Source organism: Barbatula barbatula (genome assembly GCF_947034865.1).
Source record: "Barbatula barbatula genome assembly, chromosome: 4".
Lineage (NCBI taxonomy): Eukaryota > Metazoa > Chordata > Actinopteri > Cypriniformes > Nemacheilidae > Barbatula > Barbatula barbatula.
The window spans coordinates 25,260,767-25,277,551 of record NC_136768.1 but is presented as its reverse complement, the minus strand read 5'-3'; the positions used below and the strand labels follow the sequence as shown (position 1 = coordinate 25,277,551).

Sequence of the window (16,785 nt, the reverse complement as noted above, 5' to 3'; positions counted from 1 at the left end):
TCCCAGTCATCTGCCAGCTCCCTCGCTCGTTTCCATGGCAACCCAACTATAGAGTGAAGGCACGTTGCCCTATGCAACGCAACAATTCCAATTCCTTTACTCTCCGTCCCATCCCCCCATATTTCCACCTCCCCATCCCATACTTCCATTATATTTTGCCATTTATTTCCTATTGGGAAAATACAAATCTCATTAAGGTCATTGAGAGTCGAGTACTTGAATAGGACCGGCTTCAGTAGTGCAAAAACTTTCACAAAATTAAGGATTTATTCATATTTTAGCCACACTTTACAACAAAGCTGATGCCTTAACTAAACAATACTTCTGCAGCATTTATTAATCTTAGATCGTGTTCATTTGAGCGTCCGATTATAAAACCATTATTACCAATGTGAACTATAATATGATTTTAACTATTAACTCATTTCAAACCCGTTTGACATTCTTCTGCAGTTCACAAAAGACGACATTTTAAAGAGTGCTGGTAACCGAACAACAGCGGCACCCATTTACTTATTGCCTGCATGGACAAAAACAGAAATCCATGCAAGTGAATGCGTACCGCCATTGTTCGGTTACCAACATTTCCTAAAAGTATCGCCTTGTGTGTTCTGCAGAAGAAAGAAAGACCTACAGAAATTGATACATTTTTGGCTGAACGATCACTTTGATAGTTCGTTGACCTGAAGGATGGAAGAAAAAGGCCTTTCGTATTACCAGATGGTATTGACCTTTTTTTTCTTTTAAATTCCTTTTTTAACAAAATCTTTGTTTTACGTCTCAAGTGTTGCATAATGTGATGATAATATGAGTAACTGCATGTAAAGTGATGTTACAAATCTATAATAGCCCAAATTTGTACATATATTTAAAGATCGTGTTCAATACTGCTACTAATAAAATGATTAGTGAGATGTTTCTCTTTTCATGCTCGTTCCCCACCACGTTGTGTTCTGGTCAGACTGAGCTGGTTATGATGATTCCTTACACTTATCTCCATTACACTCATTTTCGCTTTATGTCATGTGAGCCTCCTTGACTCTCTGTGATTTACCGCCACCTGCTGTCTGAACGCTGCCACTGTCATGTTATGGTCGTTTCAAATGAATAACTTGGCTTGGTTTGTTTTTCTCGTAGAGAAAATATTTACATGCAACATTGCTGCTTTTAATGAATTAAGATGCGTTTACCCAGATAGCGCGATCCATCCGTCTTACGTCTGCAATACGTCTCGGAGACGTCTGAAATACGTCTGCTTAAGATCTGGATACGTCTGCTGCGTAAAAACATCCATTCTAAATCGTAAACATCTAACAGACATATATTCTAGATGTCTACCAACATCTGACAGCAGACGTCAAATAGACGTAAGCCAGATGTATGCGTGCGATCATCAAAGATAATATGAATATCACCACTGCGTTCCAATAAAACCAGACAACTATATGTGTGCAGGTAGCAGAGCGCCCGATACTTGGCACGCCGCAGAGTTTCTGCTTCCTTTGTGTCAGGTCAGAAACACACACGGGAGCGCGCACACGCATACACACCAACGCGTGACGCACGAGCATCCTGACTTTTTGAAGTTGTAAATGGAGGCAGAACATCATTTGAAGAGCAGCGTTGATGTGCACTGCATTGGGTAAGTGTTTATCTACAATACACCTTTTACACCGTCTTCTTTTTTTAACCTGAGCTTATACTAATAAGTGTCAGCTTTTACAAAATCTACTCAACGCCACGAGGACATGCCATGACCACAGGTAGGGGCAGTAAGATGTTAAAACATTCAACAGTCTGCCTCATTTTCCAGTCGACTGCGTTTTGCTGTTTGCGCTGCAGTTGCAGGAAACCACAAAACGAAGCTGAAAACAGCGTGGAAGTTCACTTTGCATTTGAGAACTCGATCTTTTGAAAACAAAATGCGACCTTTTACACAATAGACTGCGTTGTGAACTTTAAGAGAATAGACTGTGTGTGGAAAACCTTGGGATCAAAAGATTGGCATTTCCGAACTCAAGTCTGGATTTTCAGTGCACCTATAATAATAGGATTTGGTGCCATTTATCCTTTATTTGAGCATTGCTTTGTAACATGAGGTGCGTGCTTTTTACCTTACCCACATTGAATCCAGATTGTATTAAAATAACATATTCATTTTTCCATGCAACATGATTTAGAGTGAATAACAGTCAGTGCATTGTATCAAAAACACTGTGATGGTTTCCTAAACGTCTGGCTGATATCCAGTAAGAATGACACGCATCAACCATCATGCAAAGATATAAACTTGCGTGTCTCCTTTTGTAACATGATGCAATGCCTGTAAAAATAGAGGAACTTAAAATGTCGGGTACTGGAACGTGTTACTCGGGTCAGGCTGTAATTTCAAACCACACATTTTTATCAAGAACACAAAACGTTTCAGAGGCAACCTGTGTAACAAAGGTTCTTAATATTCAGGTAGCGTTTGGGAAACCTATTGGAAAACAATCACGTTTGGGGTTTCAGTGTTTATGTACTGACTCATAGGCTTGTGTATCTGTTTTATAGACAGGAAATCTATTTAAAGAGAGAGTTCACATAAAGATTTCATATTTTCTCATCTTTTACTCACACTGTTGTTTTAAGCCTAGTATGACTTAGAAAAACACGTGGTTTGGTAACCGACCACCGGTTGTACTCGTTGACTTCTATTGAATGAACACAAAACCAATGCAGGTCAACGGGGACGAACTGTTTTCGGTTACCGACATTCTTCAAAATATTAGTTTTGTTCTGCTTTCAAAAGAAATTCATACATGTTTGAAATATCAAGAGGGCGAGTAAAGGCTGACAGATTCTCGTTTTTGGGTGAACTATACTTCCTATTTAAGCAATGCGACACATATCAGCATCAGCACCATCGAGCGCTGCTGATAAGAACGGTGTGCTTATATACAGCCATAACAGCACAACTGCGAGTATAATATTCAATATTATTTTTTCAACGCTTGGATCAAGAACATGATAATGCTTCTCTCTCCTCAACAGTTACCATATTATCTAAAATGGTTGAAACCTGGTAAAATAAAGATGAATTTTCTCGCTCTTGTGTAACTCACTTTTGATAAAAGCGGCTGCTAAATGCACGAATGTAAATACTTTTATACAACAGTTCAACAGAAAGGAAAAGCCAATAAGTAAACCCATTTGTATGAGTGCACACTGAACAATGTCTAAATCAATAGCTTTGTCACTGTATTGTTTCAATGGTTATAGTGGCGGTCTGATTCAAAACAGTTAAGCATCTTCGTGCTTTCGGAAAACCTCTCATCCAGATCAATGGAACTAACTGTTGAAAAACGACAAAGTTCATAAATAGGCCTTTTGCATATTTGCGCTGCATCTAAACCTGTCAGCCATACAAACCTTTAATGTTTAACGTTCCTATTATGAATCGGCAAAAAAAAGATCCTATTCGACTTACATTTGTAATATTTCCAAACACAACTTCCCCAACGGATTAAATCCAATTGTCCTTCTCCAATCTTTAAATGGGTCGCTTTCGATACTGCACATAATTCAAATTCTTCAGTTTATTTGAATAAACTGTATACATGAACAATTATTCACTCCCCATCACAGTAAACACAGACTGATCGGCGTATGACAACAAAGTACAGCGTAGAAACCGTCCGTCGAAGTTCATTTCTCAGTGCGATTCATAGAACGAACAGATGCACAGACAACGCGTGTACTCCTCTCTATCAGAGAGCTAGCTTGATTTAGTGATGGTTATCTTTGTCTTATCTTAATCAATAAATCACAGTTGGTCAACAAAAGCATTGTGCGGTCAAAGACTTTCTCAATGGCCACTAAATCCACTATCAGTGTGATGTACTACAGTATGCCCAATACCCGTAGACTGGATAAATGGATAAATGTTTCAAAGACTATTGTGGTTGTGGAATGCCACAAAAAAAAAAAAACGTAGAATTCGTGAAAGACAACAAAAATAGCATTCGTTCATGGAATTAGGAAGAAACGTACAGGAACGATCCTCAATACACCGTTTCGACGTAGCAAACCCACAGACAAAAATGATAATAATATTATATATTATAATAAAACATTTTCTTTACAGATAACTCGCAGTCCATTTCTTTAACAAGCCTTATAAATCTGACCTCCCAAAAGGCTCGTGAAAGGTCACTTTTATTTGTAGTTGAAATCCAGTGTGTTAGCAGTTCAATGGTGGGCTACGATGTTTGATCCCACCCCTGCAACTCTCACATGCTGGCACTTTTCAACCTAGCAGGCCACAGAGTCTGTATTGACCTCGCACTCTGTTTGATGAAGCGTTAAATATCGCTTTCAGAGAGCCAGTAAAAGCTCACTACAAAGTTATGACATTAAAGTGTCATGTGTTTGTGTCCTGCTAGGGTCTTTCTAGCTTTGTGCCAGCGTTCATGATTATTAGCAGGTAGGCCTAACTGTGAGAAGAGACTCAATATCTTGGTTGCAGTCTTTCCATGCAACAGGAAGTGTGGTTTGAGCTGTCAGTCAAATGGCAGGAAATACTTGGCAGTCATACATACTCTTTCAGTGCAAAAAAGAGAGTTTTGACAATTCACACCATCCGAAAAACAAACTTAGTTTTACGCCGTTTTATGTATCAAACGGCTACGATGAGAGTCGTGTTTAATGTTTAAAATCTGGTCGTGTTTAAATCAGATTATGACTTTGTTGTTCTTCTGCCTCTCTTAACAAATGATTTCATTATAGTAAGAGTGTAGTAAACATGGTTTTATTTTAAAGTAAAGGTTAGGAACCTTTTTTGGTCTATTAGCCATTTGTATGCGAAGATATTACTAAAGCATGATTAAACTGTGGTGTTTTAAGGGCTAGTTTGTATTGCTGACTATTATACTAACATACGTGTGGTATTTTTATAAATGTGACTTAAAAAATCCAATTGACTTACAATGTAGCGGGGTCGGAGACACACGTAGCGACCATAAGACTTTAAAGACGTATTAACGCTAGGCTTAAAAGCCTAGCCTAAAATCAAATAAGCAATTCCCTAAAAACCAGCCTAGCCATAACTCGGTTCAATCAAAGTCCGTTTACGGAAGTCGTGCCACTCGGCGGCCATGTTTGCAACGCCTCTGGGCAGTTATGTACGTCATAGCAAATCGACAGTCCTATCTACTTGAACGGGGGAAAGCAGATGTTTCTCGAATCACAATTAAACAACATATTTCTGATCAATAATTAAACATGTCGTGAACTGCATCATAACTTGGTTTGCTAAGCTTAAATTGTGCGGGAAGAAAATCACCTTTCAACGACCGAGCCTGTGCACAGTGCATCAAGAGAGCCCCGCCCCAGAGAATCGTCAGTCTTTACTGATTGACGATTGGCTCTTTTTACTGAAAGGCGGGACTTCCTTTCTTAGAGCGGCCATATTGAACGTTGCATTCCTTGCCATTCTTTGTAGCGACAGTGGCGCATCTTGTCAATATTAATATCTTTGGTTCAGTTCAGAAACACAGCCGGAAAGTTGTCACGCTACATTCCTACATTGTTGACAAATGTGAAAATGTAGTATTGGTCCTGTAACACATAAATGGGTGTCCACTACAACATCCTTACAGCACGCCATAGGCTACGGCATATTCAACCATGATGCATGTAGACAGTAGACTATGACTCATGAAGGGAAGTGAATCCTGGTCGGCTGTTCGAATGGGAGTTGTGTTTCACATCTATTAATAGTTCTTTCTATTTCTTCCCTCATGCTTATCCTCTGGTAAGTAACTTCTCGACGTCTTTCACGTTGTATAGCGGTCCAACTGTTGAACATTTTACCCTGGTCAGTTTGTCTTCTACGCTTGTTGCGTTTTGTAGCAATGTATTATTAACAGAGACATTACAAGAGTTGGTGTCATGTTAATCTGAAGGGTATGGAAAGAAATTAAGGTTTAGAGATCACCTGTTACACAGAGTCTATCATTAAGAGCTTTGATGTGCTGTTGGTAGATTACCGTGTTGTTTACATGCGTCATTACCTGGGATTTCATTCTGGAGGTTAATTTAGTCAACTTTAGTAACTTATCTCGGGCTTTGTTTACAGGCTCAACATATGTTCACTAGCTAATGTAAAAGAACACATACCATCACTATAAAATATGACTTTTGAAAGAAATAAAATCACATTTTTCGTCTAGTTCACTAAATATTGAAAATTCGCTATTTAGTTGCTCTTAAATCGGTCAAAACCTGTATACAGTTCTTCGTCCTGCTAAACGCAAAGGAAGATTTGTGAAAGAATGTCAGTATCCGAAAAGAGTTCATCCCTCAATTACTGCCATATTAGGGAAAATAAATACTATGGGAGTCAATGGGGGACGAGATACGTTTGGTCCAAATACCTTGTGGTGTTTAGCAGAAGAAAGAAATGTATACAGGTTTGGACAATCTGAGGGTGAGAACATGACAGAATTGTCATTTTTGGGTGAACTATCCTTTTAAGCATTGCAATATTTGTTATGATGTTGAGTTTAGATGTAACGAAGAATTCTGAATTTCTTTCTAAAGACAGATTTGACATGAATTCTATTACAAAATATACATTACTAATGACTATTACTATGTAATCTTTCTAGGCGATCATTTCTACGCATGGTCATGTTTAAACAACATCTTTATTTTCTTCCACTGTAACTTTTAAAGGTACAGTACATTGTAAAATAGGTAATATTCCCTTAGAAAAAAACCTTAAATGAACGTTTTGTCATGTAAAAATGCTCGACACCAGCTTGAACATGAAATTAAACTGTCAAATTGTGAACATGTGATCAAAACAGTTACTTACTGACTCACGTAGAATTATACATTCTGTTTTCGTAGTCTTTTCCAGATTTGAGGGGGATCGATCACTACCCAGTTTTCATCCTGTCATCGTACCTCCTTAAACAACGGCTTTATAACACACGCAGAATTGGCAGACTACCTACTCACTTCATCTGAGAGGATACCTGTGGGGCCCGGGACAAAGTGTCAACACTAAACACCCACACGGATTCACAATCGGGTTTGTACAAGGTGTCAGATCGTTTCAGGAAGCCGCCTAAGATACAAGAATGGATGCGCCAAATGTAAAAACTATTGAATAAGAAGACCGTATTTGAAAATAAACACAGCTTTAAAGGACACCGCGTATCAGAGGCTAACAAGGTTCAACAGCCATGTCTCCATTCTTGAGGATTGGCTTCTCCAGCTTTGAGATGGACCCAGGACTTGCCTACTATGAAGAAGTTCTCAATCCATACTGTGCCGTCTACATGAAGGAGGCCGTAGAGACCGGTAAGATACTTTAGCAACAGATGTTGAATATGTGGGGATATTTTTCCATGTAACTGCAAATATTACCACAACAGATGTCACGGATACCTCAATGTTTCTACCTTTGCCTGTAGTCCTGTAGTTGAAGAAACACCCAGACGTCTGTGTTACTGTATCTTTTAGTGTGTACTTACACAGCATCTTTCAGGTCACATTAAAACTAGCAAAAGTCAGTGTTGACTTTAAGTTGAAGATGTATTAAAATGTAAATGCAAAAATGACATGAGCCCTCATTACGTGAGAAGATGAACCCAAGAGATATATCCATTCATTTATGATGGCCATTGCATGTAAAAACAACAGTAATGCATGTTCATCTACTATTAAAGCCCCCAATTTAGGGTCATTTAGAAAACACGGATGAACAGTAGAGGTATTTTTAAACGTACTTTCTTAACAGGTCATTGGTAACTTTTGATCGATGTTACAAGCAGAACACAGTATGTTACGCAAGTTGACGATTACCAGAATGGAAACATGCGATTGACGTAAGAGAAGTTGAGAATATGACGAATTTACCATTTAAGCTACCATACGATTTGTTTCTGAAATTTTGCAACATTATATTACAGATACGCATTGCGATTGCGTAATGCGTCAAATTAGCCAAGATTAGCCAAATTTGAGATCGTGGTGACGATTCAATTTGTTCATGACATACAGGACAAAATTCTGTGATAAGGCTAAAAACTGTTGGTAGATAAATAAAAATGACCCTTTTATAGACAAATATGTTTATTTTCCAAGAATCCACTGGGCCAAAGGTGACCATAGAAGAAGAAACGCACAACATGACTCATTGTTGCTCTTTAGGTCTGAACACTGTTCAACAAGCATATTTTGTGTTTTTGCGCATTTAATTGAAAGGGAAATTATTGTTGTGCCTGCCATCGTCAGTAAAAACATGACACATTCTGCGGTTACAAAGAAGGGAACCTTTACTGCCAAAGTTGCACTAGAACTCACCTATGCTTTTATTGCGCTGTGCACTGTATACCCCTATGTCTATTTGCATTGCCCTACAAAATGTGGGTGCGAATCAGATAAGATGTCTGAACAGATTATATAAAACTAGGCTTACATAATATATGAGCATTATTGCTGATGCGAGGATTTCCCAGCAACCCCCCTTGGTTTCGTTTTCTTGAACCAACCACAACCACACAAACATCTAAGAGCTCAGACCTTTAACATTTTCTATTAAATGTCAAGCAAAAACGAGTCAATTCTTTACCCCGCGAAATTATTTTGTGGATGTTAAATGACATGTTTAAGTAACGTTAATGTGATGCAGCGTTCTTGGCCTTTTACCTTAGTAAACGTGACATTCTATAACTCTGAAAAAAATCAAGAACAAAGTGGTTACACTACAATAACCATATGGTTTTATTTGTAGAAAACCATAGTAACCACTAAATCATCATAGTCTTATTATAGCAACCATGGTTTAATTTATGTATTTAAAGTTAAACTGTTGTGATACAAATGGTAACCAACATGGCCATTTCATTTTATTAAAAAAAAACCACAGTTACATACCATAAGGAAAGTGTAGCGGTTTACTCGCCCTCTTGTCATTTCTAACCCACACGACTTTCTTCCGCAGAAGATATTTGGAAGAAAGTTGGAAACCGAACATGCACTGCACCCCATTCACTTCTATTGTATGGACACAAAACCAATGCAAGTGAATGGGGTCCAGTGAACAACATTTCTTCAAAATATCTTGCATTATAATTGTTAATAATGTGTGTTGTAATATTTTAATTGGCTAATCTGTATGTATTTATCTAAAGAAAAAGGGCAGGCGTACAAGCAGAAGCGACCCACTATGTATCCCCCCTGGAGCAGCACGTTTGATGCTCACATCCACAGGGGACGAGTGATGCACGTGGTGGTCAAGGACAAAACGGCCGAGTTAAAGACAGAGGCCACCATCCAGCTGGACACCCTCGCCTCACGCTGCAAGAAAGAGAACGGCAAATTGGAGATCTGGGTGAGCTGCAGACACATTTTCCAGTGAAACTAAGTGTAAATGAAAGTGATTCTGTTGGTTCTGTGCATCTCAGTCACACCTGGATAAAAATACTTTTGAGGTAACGTTTTAAGAAAAAAATGGATACACGCGACGTGGCTTCGATTGTTTGTTTTGAATTAAGTAATACGATTGTCCGCACTACAGGTGGAATTGAAACCACAGGGTCGCTTGCTAATGGAAGCGCGGTATTTTCTGGAGAGAAGTGGTGAGTGTTTGTTTAAACGCTTCTATTTTTTTTTAAATATGACATTCGGCAAACTTCACATCTGGTAAAATGCAGTCAGAAATCATGTATTGTTACAGCCCACACATATCAGACGGCGCAGAATGCATCAATGTCTCTTGGTTATTCGGTGTGGGTGTCTATTTGTTCTTAGATGCTGCAGGTCACGGCGAAGGCGATGGAGACAGCGAGCAGGAAAAAGAGGGGACGTTCGCCCTCCATCACAGACGCGGTGCCATCAAACAAGCCAAAGTTCATGTGGTCAAAAGTCATGAGTTCACCGCCACCTTTTTCCCTCAACCGACTTTCTGTTCGGTCTGCAAAGAGTTTGTCTGGTACTGTTCACCTTCTAAGCGGTTTTGGCTTTTAGCATGAATATGTTAGCTTTAAGGATATCCATTATCTAGTTTGACTCAAATCACTGACAGAATTCAAACCTATAGTGTCTTACTTCCACCAAAATGAATTAACAATTTGAATGACATCATTCTGCGGCGCTCCTAACATTTTTCTGACCGTTAAAAATCTTTCTAGGATCTTGATAGTCATTTCAAGGCACCTCAATGGGTCTTAAAAGCCAATTGCATTCTGAAGACATTTTGGTTCTGTAGTGTGCATCTATAGTGAAATACGGATTAAGATCTAATCTCATTCATCATGATTTGTTTAGAATTTAAAATCCATTTCAATATTTTCTTTTCCAGGGGCCTGAATAAACAGGGGTATCAGTGTCGACGTAAGTCATTTTTCTTGCTTTTGGAGTTCTCAAAAAGCGTTTCCATACAAGTGTCACGGTCCTTCCCACAAACCGATTTTTATTTTTCCAGAATGCAATGCTGCCATTCATAAAAAGTGTATCGACAAAATCATCGCCAAATGCACGGGCTCGGCCGTAAACAGTAAAGAAACCATGGTAACCTACATTTACTTTAAATCCATTAACTGTTGTGTAATTTCTTTGTACTTTGGAGTAAACAGCGTCCATCTTATTTTGTATACTGTATATAATATGGGAACATCCTGTATATTTAGATATCATGGTAGTATTTATCGACCCACACTTGTGTTGAATTTATTTTAATTGCAATGTTCCGACAAAAAGTAAAAAATAATTCCACAAAAATAGGTAATGAGATGATTCTAGACGTGTCCACATGAGAAAAACAGCTCAAACATAAAACTAAATTGTTTATTTGAACATGTAAAACGCAGAAAAGTTTGTGTGAGGGTTAAGTTTAAAGGTAAGGTGACGTAACCATTATGTCCCCATAAAACATGCAAATAGTAAATATGTGTGTATGCGTGTGTTCCAGATCCACAAAGAGCGCTTTAAGATTGACATGCCACACAGGTTTAAAGTGTATAACTACAAGAGTCCAACGTTCTGCGAGCACTGTGGCACCTTGTTGTGGGGTCTCGCTCGCCAGGGCCTTAAATGTGAAGGTGACTCATTACACAACCATTTACCTGTTAAAAAGTTTCATATATAAAATAGTTTCATGCTGTAGTTTCGTATGATGGTGTACAAACTAGTGTTTTTAATAACGCAGTCTTGTAAAATCTTCTAAATATATATACGCTCCCTAAAGAGAACAAAGACAAAATACTAAATTAAAGTAACTTGCATTTTCAAGTTTAGAACAGAGGGGGCGATATAGATGGTAACGTGATGGATTAAAGGTTTCAATTTATTAGTATGGCCTCATAACATCCCATTTTTTACTTAAATATGCTCCATTTACAGAGTGTGGCATGAACATTCACCATAAGTGTCAAAGAAAAGTTGCTAACCTTTGTGGAGTCAACCAGAAGCTAATGGCAGAAGCTCTGGCTATGATTGAGAGCGCTCAACAGGTCAGAGAAAACACTACACAGATTGACACAAGCCACACCCCCTGCAAAACACAGCACACTTTGTGTTAATCTACGAGTAGTCTGTGCTTATAAGTAACTCACTGTATATGGTATACTATTTATGCGAGTGGCAAACTTTGTGTGGCACAAACCTTATATGAATTTAAAGTTTGTGCTGCATGTGTGTGAATGCGTGTTTCCGTCCAACACAGGCTCGTAGCTCTCAAGGTAATGAAATAGTTGGTCGTGAAGGGCCGGTGGCCGTAAATCAGGCTGGGGTCACCGGAGAGCCCTCTGGCCACTTACCAATTTCTCCTCTTTCACCTGCCCCAGCTCTACCACGCAAAGGTACAGTAAGCTTACAGTACGACAACATCACAAAATCGTAAGTACTTTCAAACGCAAGCTCTGTTCCAAACCCGCGCCTTTCTTCCTGTTTTATGAGGTAACATTTTTATTGAAATTACCTTTATACAATAAGTGGCATGTGCGAGAAACTTGTCTAATAACACCAACAATAACTATATTGGCATCCGCACCAATGGATAATCTTATATTTAGGGTTTTATATTTTAAATGCACAAATCCTTGAAATTCAGATCAATGTTTTAACCTTCACCAGCTAGAAGAAAATATAATTCGAAATGTAATAACAGTAATACCGTATTGTTGTGGTGTGGACATTGCGTTTTCCCAAATATATTAAACTTAGAACAATCTTTACGGTTATCCATTATCATAAACAACATTTGTGTCTCTAACGGTGTATGCACACCAAAAGTAAACTGAATATTCACATCGCATTCCTCGCAGATTACTTGTTTTTTCTTCGTGCAAGTGACACGAAACATCACGCGATTATGAGTGCTTTCACGCATCAACACGTGTCAAAGCGGGCGTGTCAATAAGCTCTTCGCTGATTGGCTTTTGTAATTTCATGCGAGTTTTATCAACTTGCAACGACGACGTGATCGTTGCGTTCACTGCAACCACACCGCCCAATTCACATAAAGCGCCTTGCGTGAATTCGCATCTCTCTATGCATCTTTCTAATCCTGTAATTTACTCGGCAAATAATTCAATTAGCTTTAAATGCATTGCTGTTAATGGTCACGCAGGAATCATTTCTCAGTCAACATTAAGCAGGACTTATACTCTTATAAGATACTCTACTTCAGTCAAGTGTGGTTTAAGACAGCAAAATGTTTTCAGCTTACTGTTTGGAACAACTTTCATATCTTTAATGTACTTATGAAGTGTAAAATGTTGCCTAGTACAGCAGCTCACTACATTTTAAAGCGTAGTCAACCCTGTCCAATAAATGCATTGATGTCTAACCCTTTTCTGGTCCCCCCATAGAGCAACAGGGTATCGCATGGGATGCCCCGACCGAGGGTCGGAGGCCAAGTCTTCCCGAAGAGACTGAGCCCTTGTATGCCATCCCACGCAAAGAGTACCATGCAAAGTTTACCCTTGAAAACTTCATTCTGCATAAGATGCTGGGCAAGGGGAGCTTTGGAAAGGTAAAACAAAAAACTGCTTTTGTGGTCCTAAGCATTACCACATCTAAACACTACATCTGTGTGTTTGTAGGTGTTTCTTGCCGAGTTGAAGGGCGCTGGGCAGTTCTTTGCAGTGAAGGCCCTAAAAAAAGACGTGGTTCTGATGGATGATGATGTTGAAGGCACTATGGTTGAGAGGAGAGTGTTATCTCTAGCCTGGGAACACCCCTTCCTCACACACCTCTATTGTACCTTCCAAACCAAGGTAAAACACATACTTGTTACATTCTACACTACATACAGTATAGAAGTGCTGGACTGGTCTGAATCTATCCATTTCTGTGTTGTTCTCTCAAGGAAAATCTTTTCTTTGTGATGGAGTACTTAAACGGTGGCGACCTAATGTTCCACATCCAGACCTGCCACAGATTTAACCTCCAACGGTCCACGTGAGACCCATATACAGCCTCCACAACACATTTTAAAAGCTCTGCCCACTCTTGTATTTGTTTTTTCAATATTTTCCACCTCCTCTCTTCTCTCTTCAGGTTTTACGCTGCAGAGATCATCTGTGGGCTGCAATTTCTACACTCTAAAGGCATTGTGTACAGGTGTGCGTTTCCGTGAAAACCATACACAATAATGTAAGCTATTGTACGAATGTGTTGGCAAGTTTTGGAAATCCCATGTCTGTGCTTTCGCCTTTGCAGAGATCTTAAATTGGATAACATCTTGCTGGACAGTGAAGGCCACATTAAGATTGCAGATTTTGGCATGTGTAAAGAGAACATGTTTGAAGAAGCTAGAACGTGCACCTTCTGTGGAACACCAGACTACATTGCTCCTGAGGTGATCGTCTTTTGTAGTTGTGGAAGATGTGTTTTTTCAAAGATGCAAAATATGAGACTCAAGAAACCACTTCTTCGCAGATTTTGCTAGGGCAGAAATATGGGATCTCTGTGGATTGGTGGTCATTTGGTGTCCTTCTTTATGAGATGTTGGTTGGCCAGTCCCCCTTCCATGGAAGCGATGAGGAAGAGTTGTTTCAGTCGATCCGCACCGATGACCCTTGCTTACCACGTTGGATGACTAAAGACACACGGGACCTTCTGGTTAAGGTACTACCACTTCAATGTGAACCTCACAAAAATTAAGATTCTACAGAAATTTTCTTTCATGCCTCAAAACCACTTTATTGAAAAAATTTTATTCTTGGAAGAATTTCATATAAATAATAATAATAATAGTTACTCATATAATCAAAGTAAAAATGTCATATCTTAAAGTCCCAGTGAAATTAAAAATTCCATTTTTTTTCATTAAATATTTCAGCTTATCAATGTGGTTCATTTTGCATTTTAAAAAGTAATTTACCCTCATAATCTTCAGTTAAAATCTGAAAAGGCACTTCCGCCCTGAAATGACTGTCCGGCTCAAATGACGTAAAATAGACGGCTTGGCCAGAGCATCCGTTAACTCCTCCCCTTCAACTGTCAGTCTGCTGCCAGCTTAATTTCAAACTCAATGCAACAGCTGTTTTTACATATCCAATCAATTAGGAGTGAAAACGCAAGCCACGCCCACAAATTTTTTCCTTTGAAATTCCTTTTCACTCTGAAATGTGTCAGAATGAGAATACGGCAGTAAAAACAATCGGAACGTCCTATTCACGGGACTTTAAAGGAATAGTTCACGCAAAATGGTCAGGAGGGTGGAGTGAGCAGTTGGTTGCAATTTGCAACGTCACCACTAGATGCCTCTAAATTTCATACACTGGAGCTTTAACACTTAGAATTACTTACTCTCTGTACTAGTACTGTATAGTCCACTTTTATGACACATCAAATATTTTTGATTACTTAAATTTTGTGCCTGGTCGCAGTTATTCGTGAGGGAACCAGAACGGCGTCTGGGTGTGAAAGGAAATATACGGCAGCATGCGTTCTTCAGAGACACTGACTGGAATGCGCTGGAAAATCGGCAGGTGGAGCCGCCCTTCTGTCCCAATGTGGTAAGACCATAAGCACTTTGTTTTATTTATTTGAACAATGACAACACTACATTACATAGTGAATGACACGTTTTGCCTTTATGTTTACAGAAATCGCCCAGCGACTGCAGTAACTTTGATAAGGAGTTTATCAACGAGAAGCCCCGACTTTCTATCGCGGATCGTACCCTTATCAACAGTGTGGACCAGACCATGTTCCACAACTTCTCCTTCATCAACCCTGTTATGACTCGCCTCAAGAACCAATGACCTACACATTTATTAAAGACATTTGTGAACATACTGTGAACAGTTCAGAAACATGAAGAAACACTCATCTGTAGAGCACAACAAATACATAATGTCATGCTATGGACAGTAGAAAATGTATAAAAGTAGTCCTATGCTATTTGGTACTTCCTTATTTTAGAGGTGAGCTAGTGTCACAACTTTTGGCAATCAACAGTCCTGTTAAAACAGAATTTTGCAAGATGTTTTCAATCGATTTCATTTGAAAAACATGTTCCAGCATAACATGCCATACTGCTCATGTGAACGACGTTGGTTTGAAACGGACAGTCAACATACAGCATCTCGTACTGCATAGTTCTGTTGTTTGTTCAGTGACATTAACGTTTTGATTTCTACTACATTCAGTGTATTCACAATTGTCCTAAACCTTGAAAGAAACAAATGAAATCTAATATTTTGGTTGCAAGTATTTAACGTGTTTGTTTGGTAGTCCTCCAACACACACAATGAATTGTTTAGATCTGTTCCTCTTTTTCCTTTTCAGAGTGAATGTGCTTGTATTCATAACTTTAATAACTAGTTTTGTAATGTGTTACCAAAAGATGCATTGAAAAGTCCTTTTATAGAATCGTAAGTGTAATGCGATATGTGTAATGTTATAAAATGTAGGTTGCTTATTGTATTATACAAGGTTATATACGTATTATTCAAACTGTGGAGTGCATGCAGACGAAGTTCTATGTTTGGCATGGCCTTACTCGGTTAATATTAAAGATGTCAAGGATATATGTTCACAGAATGTTCTTACATTTTCACAGGTAGGTCAATTATATAAGCATTTGTATTATTTTGATACAAATGATTTACAAGGATTAGGATTTCTTGTGATCATACACAATTTGTTTTAAACCGTTTTCAGACACAAATTTGTTATCTTCTTCACACATATTAGCATTTCAAGCATAACAATCGGATTTACTGCAAAATGTCTTGTAATAAGTTAGAAGTAGGGCTGCACAGATATGTACATTTTGGACGATAACGATAATCGATGATTCTTTAACATTGGAAGCCGATAACCGATATATTGGCCGATATACATTATCTACATATGAATATAACATTTCCTAAGACTGAAACAAAAGGCAAAAAGTGCACAAATGCTTTTATATGAAAACATTCACTGCAGAAAACAAGGTAACCGTTAGGTTGTACAAAGCCTACTTTAAAGTTTGAAGGTTAAATAACAACCAAATAGATGTTCTTCCCGAGCAACCCAGAAAAATTTTCTTGATAGCCACAAGTCTAACAGGTCTCAAGACAGAAAGCAGTCGGATTTAAACAAGAAGCTTTTGTTCCTATAACTTACACATACTGTACATAAATACCGTATCTACATACATCAACAATGTTTTGCTAATAACAGTAAAGTGAATGATCATGACAGAAAGACAGTACTGTATTTTAACCGAGATCATTGTGCAAAAGAAGAATTTAAACAAGAAGAATTTATTTATCGGATGTAATATATCAACCT

The 16,785-nt window shown here is 38.5% G+C and overlaps 1 protein-coding gene across 2 annotated transcripts; it reads left to right on the top strand.

Moving 5' to 3' along the window:
- Positions 1-1,569: 1,569 nt before the first annotated feature.
- On the top strand, positions 1,570-16,034 carry prkcq (protein kinase C, theta). 2 transcript variants are annotated; one of them, XM_079454597.1, is made up of 18 exons: positions 1,570-1,642; positions 6,895-7,350; positions 9,186-9,385; positions 9,572-9,632; positions 9,805-9,985; positions 10,355-10,386; positions 10,478-10,563; positions 10,964-11,093; positions 11,395-11,504; positions 11,717-11,852; positions 12,864-13,027; positions 13,098-13,271; positions 13,364-13,455; positions 13,555-13,617; positions 13,717-13,855; positions 13,936-14,124; positions 14,889-15,017; positions 15,108-16,034. In XM_079454597.1, exons 2-18 carry the CDS (start codon positions 7,233-7,235, stop codon positions 15,264-15,266), a joined length of 2,163 nt encoding a protein of 720 aa, XP_079310723.1. In that variant the 5' UTR covers positions 1,570-1,642; positions 6,895-7,232; the 3' UTR covers positions 15,267-16,034. The 2 variants fall into 2 exon arrangements, with proteins under 2 accessions (XP_079310723.1, XP_079310724.1); XM_079454598.1 differs by lacking the exon at positions 1,570-1,642 and adding an exon at positions 6,651-6,717.
- The last annotated feature ends 751 nt before the right edge of the window (positions 16,035-16,785 follow it).

What these genes read in the sequence shown, in the direction of transcription:
- prkcq (XM_079454597.1), top strand. Translation starts at nt 7,233, where the DNA reads ATGTCTCCATTCTTGAGGATTGGCTTCTCCAGCTTTGAGATGGACCCA. An exon ending in ACAGGGGTATCAGTGTCGAC is followed by an intron (nt 10,387 to 10,477) that starts GTAAGTCATTTT and finishes TTATTTTTCCAG; the next exon opens with AATGCAATGCTGCCATTCAT. An exon ending in TTTAACCTCCAACGGTCCAC is followed by an intron (nt 13,456 to 13,554) that starts GTGAGACCCATA and finishes TTCTCTCTTCAG; the next exon opens with GTTTTACGCTGCAGAGATCA.